The sequence below is a fragment of the Rhipicephalus sanguineus genome, chromosome 10, assembly GCF_013339695.2.
Source record: "Rhipicephalus sanguineus isolate Rsan-2018 chromosome 10, BIME_Rsan_1.4, whole genome shotgun sequence".
Lineage (NCBI taxonomy): Eukaryota > Metazoa > Arthropoda > Arachnida > Ixodida > Ixodidae > Rhipicephalus > Rhipicephalus sanguineus.
In genome coordinates, this window is record NC_051185.1 from 85,398,607 (window position 1) to 85,405,981 (window position 7,375).

The 7,375-nt window shown below is 46.9% G+C and overlaps 1 protein-coding gene across 1 annotated transcript in view; it reads left to right on the forward strand.

Annotated features, from left to right (window-relative positions):
• Positions 1-6,941, forward strand: part of LOC119372202 (uncharacterized) — a 49,445-nt gene extending 42,504 nt beyond the window's left edge. The window contains exons 10-11 of the mRNA XM_037642679.2: positions 3,746-4,091; positions 6,508-6,941. Of these exons, the coding sequence (XP_037498607.1) occupies positions 3,746-4,091; positions 6,508-6,822 (661 nt within the window). The 3' untranslated portion in view covers positions 6,823-6,941. The remainder of the gene's footprint in view (positions 1-3,745; positions 4,092-6,507) is intronic.
• The last annotated feature ends 434 nt before the right edge of the window (positions 6,942-7,375 follow it).

Genomic DNA, 7,375 nt, shown 5'->3' on the forward strand with positions numbered 1-7,375 from the left:
GAATACGAGCTTGAACCAAACATTGACTTACTCTTTCGTGTGTGTAACTGTGCGTATTCTGCGTACATGTGGTCATTGTATATGCCATGGTCATCAGCCGACACTGCGAGTAGCAAGCCAGGCAATAAACCAGGTTAATATCTCGGGTCTATTTAAAAAAAAAAAGCTATCTTTCTCACTCCATCTTCTGCTGTTTCCAATTTCAGGCATTTTTCAGGCCCAGTAGTTTTTGGTTTTGTGTTCAGCCTCTAGAAATTTTTGTAGCGTATACCATCACATCTAGAATCTGAAACAGATCCAGCCTTGTGTGATATGTATACATAGGCGCATCTACCGGGTGTTCTGCCTCCCCCCCCCCACTCACTAACAAGTTGATGCCGCTAGATGTCGAAATTCTTCACATCCGGTCTCGATACTGTGCCGCAGAGCTCCTATTTCGAGGTTAGTCTGTTCAAGGCTTCGATAGGACCGTGACAAAGTGAGTTTGAAAAAAAAAAACGGGATTGAGTATGCTCAACAATGACAGAGTTGTAAGCAATCTCTAAAATGTATACCATATGAAAAGAAAATTTATTGGTAAAAATAAGTAATTCGATCGACTATGTGAAGAGCTAAAGTATTTTTAGCATATTTGTTCGCTATGCAAAACAAGATTTCTTTTTCCGTGTATGTGCGTATCATGTAGTAGCTGATGGTGATTCAGCAAAATCACGCGAGTCTTCTCGGGCATACATCTGTAAACCTTTCTCTTAAGTTGGGAACAAGCCGGGCGGTTCCCAATTGCGTTGACATCTACTAAACTTGTCTGATAAGGAGCAGCGCGGTGATTTTACTATCGTTCATGACATAATTTCAATGTGTGTGTCAACCTTTAGCCACTGCTGAAGCAATCTCTGAATTAGAACAGTAAGGTAATCCGGTACAAGATCCTCAGCCTATCCTATGCCTACTGCTGGAAGAAGGGATCTCCCCAATGAGCATTCACGCTATCTGCTGAGAACTGCTGCGAGCGCGGAGAGCTTCTCGACTTCAGTTAAGTAGCGTGATGCATCAGTCCGCTCAGCTCGCTACCATCTCGGGCTGTGTTCTCCATCTCTCGGTGTTCATTTCGTGACTATTACTAGCCGCTGGCAAAGCAGCTGGTGAAGATCAGGTAACATCAGACCTGTTGAAAGACGGTGGAGAGATTATGTTAGAGAAACTGGCCACCCTGTATACGAAGTGCCTCTCGACGGGGAGGATACCAGAATCTTGGAAGAATGCCAACATCATCTTGATCCATAAAAAATTACAGGCCCGTAAGCTTACTGTCCGTTGTCTACAAGCTATTCACAAAAGTAATTGCTAACAGAATTAATACGACATTAGAATTCAATCAACCAAGGGACCAGGCAGGATTTCGTACAGGATTCTCAACAATAGACCATATTCATACTATCAATCAGGTGATATGGAAATGTGCGGAATACAACCAACCCCTATACATAGCCTTCATAGATTACGAGAAGGCATTTGATACGGTGGAGACATCAGCAGTCATGCAGGCACTGCGGAATCAAGGCATCGACGAAGCCTATATAAACATAATGAAAGAGATCTACAGCGGATCCACAGCCACTATAGTCCTCCATAAAGAAAGCGACAGAATCCCAATCAAGAAGGGCGTACGGCAGGGAGACACGATCTCTCCAATGTTATTCACCGCGTGTTTACAGGAGGTTTTCAGGGCCCTAGATTGGGAAGAGTTAGGGATAAGAGTTAATGGAGAGTATCTCAGTAACCTACGATTCGCTGATGACATTGCATTGATGAGTAACGCGGGAGACGAATTACAGCTCATGATTACTGAACTGGATACCGAAAGTAGAAGAGTAGGTCTGAAAATTAATACGCATAAAACTAAGTAATGTGGAACAATCTTGGCAGAGAACAGCGCTTTGCGATAGTTGGCGAGACACTGGAAGTTGTAAAGGAGTACGTCTACTTAGGACAGGTAGTAACCGCGGAGCCGAACCATGAGAGTGAAATAACTAGAAGAATAAGGATGAATTGGGGCTCATTCGGCAAGCATTATCAAATCATGAATGGTAATCTACCACTATCCCTCAAGAGGAAGGTATATAACAGCTGCATCTTACCGGTACTTACCTACGGAGCAGAAACTTGGAGACTTACAAAGAGGGTTCAACTTAAACTGAGGACGACGCAGCTAGCGATGGAAAGGAAAATGATAGGTGTAACCTTAAGAGACAGGAAGAGACCAGAGTGGGTCAGGGAACAAACGGGGGTTAAGGACATCATAGCTGAAATCAAGAAGAAGAAATGGATATGGGCCGGGCACGTAGCACGTCGGCAGGATAACCGGTGGTCATTAAGGGTAACTGACTGGTTTCCAAGAGATGGCAAACGCGTGAGGGGGAGACAGAAAATTAGGTGGGTAGATCAGATTAAGAAGTTTGCAGGTATAACGTGGCAACAGAAAGCACAGGACCGGGTTGATTGGCGGAACATGGGAGACACCTTGGCCCTGCAGTGGGCGTAGACAGGCTGGTGATGACTAGCCGCTAGTTTTCGGTCCTGCGCATCGAGTGGCCCGCCCAAGTCAATTTTGTTTTTCGCCTAATGTCAACTAGGATACCTTATATCCTTGCTTGTTATCCGGAGGATTCTACTGCCTTCCGGCAGCAGCTGCCTTTTGGTGCTTGTAGGGAAGCTGAAGCACTAAAAAATGACTTTGGGGCCTGTAAGGACAGTTTGATTCCTACTTAATTCGAAAAGACATGCGAGTTCTCAAAAGTGAACGCATAATAGCACTTTTTGGCAGGAACAGAGGCTGTGGCCACAGGGCTTCTTGAGATGCTGAGCGAACCCGGTGACGTCATCCTCGGTATGCCGCGTTATCTGCAACAGCAGCACTACTGAAGCGTGCCTTCCTCGATTAGCTCCGGCAACGCCATGTCACGAGTTAGTCACGGAGGCCACGATTGAAGATACGAGAGACGCTTGTTCACGTAGACATCGTTTGTTTGTCGTTATTTGAAATACCATAATCCAGCTGAAGAACATTCAGCTTCACTGTACTTAATTGAGCCTTCGTCACACCAACAGCGTTCTCGTAGTTCGGATCAGTACGCGAGTGGCGGTAACCTTCCGTCGGAGTGCAGCGCGCTTCCGCGAAATCAACCGAAGATGACGTAGGTTTCCCCGCCCCCACATTCGACGCCCTCGCGTGGGTGGAGCAAGACAGCCTTTTCGTTCGCGTATTCTAAAGCTCCTGCTGTAACAACGGCGGGAAAAATTCCGAAATCGTATACAATAATGTCGGTCCTTGCTAACCACGAAGGCTCTTCAGTTTTTTTCTAGTTTTCTTGTTCTCAAAGTTTCAACCCCATACTTTAGAACATGTAGCATGCAGTGCTTCTACTTTTCGCTTTAGAAACAATGGCAGATTTCCCGAGTATTTCAGAGTGCCTGCCTGTCGTACCCGCCCCAAGCCATATTTAGCCATCGGTGAATTTTCTTCAGCAATAGGCTACCCTACTAAACGATAGATTCTCGAGGCTACTAGTTGCTTTGTTTGAACATTTAGAATGTAGGGTAATTTTCTAACAATTTACTGTATGAACGTCGAGACTGTGTTTTCCTGCCACCAGGAGTATGCACCTTAGCAATATATGCGCACACATTCAGATTGTCTAATTCCCTGAAAATGCCACCACTGACTTATTTTCATTCATTCGCGCAGGCAATTGCATCTTAACATCATCCTGAAGGACACCAGCGTAGTCGCAGTCTTTCGTGCTCTGGAAGTGAACTGCAGCATTGAAATGCTATTTCTCAACTACATCATTTTCGAGAAAAAAACCATCAAAGCGCTGGGCGAACTGATCGAGCACAACAAAACTATCAACTTTCTCTCCATCGACCTCGAGAACAGCGGTGATCAAAACTGGAACCAGCTGCGGTCTATCTGCTACCGGCTCAAGGAGGTCGTTCCGCGGAACCGCTATCTAATATCGGTCAACGTGGTCTTCGCGGGAGACAACCGCGCCGGCGACTATCAGATCAAAGAGGCTCTTAGGCGTAACATTGTGAGTATCTGTTTTAGCGTTTGTACACTCGCTTGCTGTGTTCGCACTTGCATTTTCTTTGCACTCTCTAACCCCCTCCTACCATTCTGTAATGGGGAAGGGTAGATATTTGTGCAGACGACTAGGAGAGAACAGTCTACGGGACAGACTTGTCCGACCAACTAGGTAAACCTAAACATTTTGTGCAATGAATGCTCATGCAAGCGCGTCAGATGCCTCATCAAATGCATACTGCGCGGAGGATGACGGCACGGCAAAAAGATCGAATGACGCGGGACAAAAAAAAAATCGTTTGTGCGAACGGTGCATAGCGCCTAGGATTTGCATCAACAGCTTCACCGCTACGGTGTATAATGACAGAATGCCCAAGATCAGAGCGAGAATACCCTATTTGATAACGGCATTCGGGCACGCGGGTCCCTGGATCTCCAAGCGACTCCACTGTACTACCCATGACAGTTCGCGGAGGCTCATGACGTGGCCAGCCCGGTCGGTGCATATTTGTTGCTTTTGCAGAGTCAATCGAGCGCAGCAGGGTGTAGCATTCCTACCTAGTGGTCAAGTTACATGGACTACGGTCTATTACAGGCTTCCCATCAGGCTTCATATCACTGACGCAACCGCTTTTACTAAGCAATGTTTTAAGTTCAGTTTCGCCGCGAGGCCGAAGCAATGAATGAGATGGCAACAAAATTGTAATGTTACGCGAAGAACGGCAAGAAGATCACAACTCGAAACTCGAGCAGAGAGGACGCACAGGAAGATCATACACAGGATGAGCGCGAACTAACTACTGTTACTGCTCGACTGTTAAAACGCCCTGCTCAAACACAAAGGACGCCCGAAACGAACGCACCGGCATACACAGCACGAGCGCGAATTGACGGTCCCAGTTGTTACTTCTTGTTTGAGCAGCGTGCTCCTTTCGCAAACGCGGCCACTGCAGCGAGCGAAGTGACGTTCGTACACTCTAACTTCAACGCAAGCGTTCCGGTGAAAGCACAAGAACAACAAACCGTCCCCATCAAAAGATGAAGGGCGTAGTCGCCCTTGCGCGCGCTCATCACAACAAGCAGAGCGACGAGCTTTAAAACGCGCACGCCTTTCGCGTGATTTTGCTGGTAATGTAGCCCGTTCGAATCTGCATGTCGGAAATATTCTCTGAATTATTTTTCTTTGTGGCTTTTATATATATAGTATGCATGCGGGACATGACGACGGCGATGCAGGCGGCAAAAACCAACCGAGAGTGTCCATATAATTGCTATCATAATAAATATTAATGAAGAGAAAAATACAGTGACGGTAGTGTCGGCAGTGTCGACCAGAGTTGCCTACTCTGTATTCGGGGATGCTAAAGGCTGATAAAAATTCTGGAGGCCGCACTAATCGGTGGCTTAAGTATCTGTCAATGGCACTCCCGCGTCGGCATTCGTGTGCCCTGGTGTTTTCTTTGGGTTAACTTTGAGTGTCGTCGCGCTGCCGCACCGGATCTCGGAGGCCGCGTAGAAAAAACGTGGATGGTTTAGATCTGCTCCGCCAGGCAGCGCAACCATGCCAGCTGCTAAAAATCTTTCAGGATAATGAAAATTGAGGGAGTTTATTGAGTTATGTGGCTCTATCTTTAATGCAGTTAAGAGTCCGATGTCGTGCGTATCCAATATGACTCGTACCTTGAACCACAGCCACTAATATATATTTTTAGAATATTCAGAAAACCGAAAGGAAGCGCCCGCATGATATGATTGGAAGCGAAGCAAGGGGGTCGCTAGGTGCTCGTACAACTAAAAAGATAAAAGAAATAGCAAGCGTGCTGTTAATGGAAGCACACAACTCGCGCTAACGATTCACGAGCGTTCGTGTAGCCGGTGTTCGCTGCAAGTGCGTAGCACTTTAGGGGCCCGGCTTTTCGTCCAAAACCTGTCATGTCGCATGGTCACGCAGTGGTCAATACCGGCCTAAAATAAGGCTAGAAACGATCATAACCAGCTCAAAATAAACCAACAATGTCCAAAATGATATAAACTACAGAAATAACCAATAATTAATGGCAATAATTTACCTAAGAGTCGCGAAAAATATTTCTGAAACATGCGGCTCATGCCCGCGCCACGCAAGAGGGCACCACCGATTCGGCAAGCGCGCGATTGACGAGGCGGTGTCGAGCGCCAAAGCAATCGCCGGGGTGCCCACACTGCGCACTTCTCAGTTTACACTGTAGTGGGGCTGCGTTATGCGCAGGATTGAGAACTACTCCAGGACCTCGACAAGAACGACATTAGTGCAGCATTTCTCTTTTTCTAAGTTGCACGCGAAGTACGGATTCTGTGACAGTAGCCATTCGTGTTTACGTGGCAGCAGCTCTGCACCCTTTATCGTCACTGATTATGGCTTCTACCACACTGGCTTAACGCAGGCGCTGGTCCACAACGCCATCCAGTTCATCAACGGCTCCATGACAAAGTCGGATGCGCTGGCCTTCGAGACGCTTCGGAAATCGTACTCCGTGAGGCTGGTGATGCAGGATCAGTTTGGCGTTGCCGAAAGCGACGCGCGGCTGAAGATCGACGCGGCGCTTGATCGCCTGTACCAAAACTACTTCATCTTGACAAATGTGGTGAAGCACGGTCTCTCCTGCAGCCAAGATGGATCCACGATCGCCAGCCTGCCCGAACGTGCCATGGGCCGCCTTTGCAGCTTTCTAAGCCTCACCGATGTCGTGGACTTTTGACACTCCCATGAGGGCCCCGTTATTCGGCAATGAGACTCTTTCTCTTCTGAGGTTGGAGTGTGGGTTGTTGCAGGTGAACGTGTAGCATTTCCTTAATGCGCAACCGAAAAAAAAAAAACCTGCACCGCAGTTTTCTTCACTTTTTGGTTCACTCATGCTAGGCAGCTTTTCACTTACTCACACTCCCCCATGCGTGGCGCAGCGTTGAATGTTGTGTGATCCAATTAATGGGGACACGTAACGAAGTCTCTTGCTGCACATCAATACTTTCTCGCTTGCGGCAATTAATTTAATGGAGGACTTTCTAGTACTACTCTTCACAGAAAGCAAATTACGTTAACTACCAGTAATCATTTCTGGCAAGTTCCTCTCGTATTGTGCCGTTTACAAGTACTTTCCCTGTATAGCTCAGATCTGAATCGTGCTACTCATTTTATCTGGATTTCTGGTTCATTTTCACTTCCGTTGTGAGGGCCTTAAACTTCCGACTTCTTTTTTATAATCTCGAGTAGTCTCTCATCCAAACCAGTTTGTTTGCAACGTCGCCTGTGAA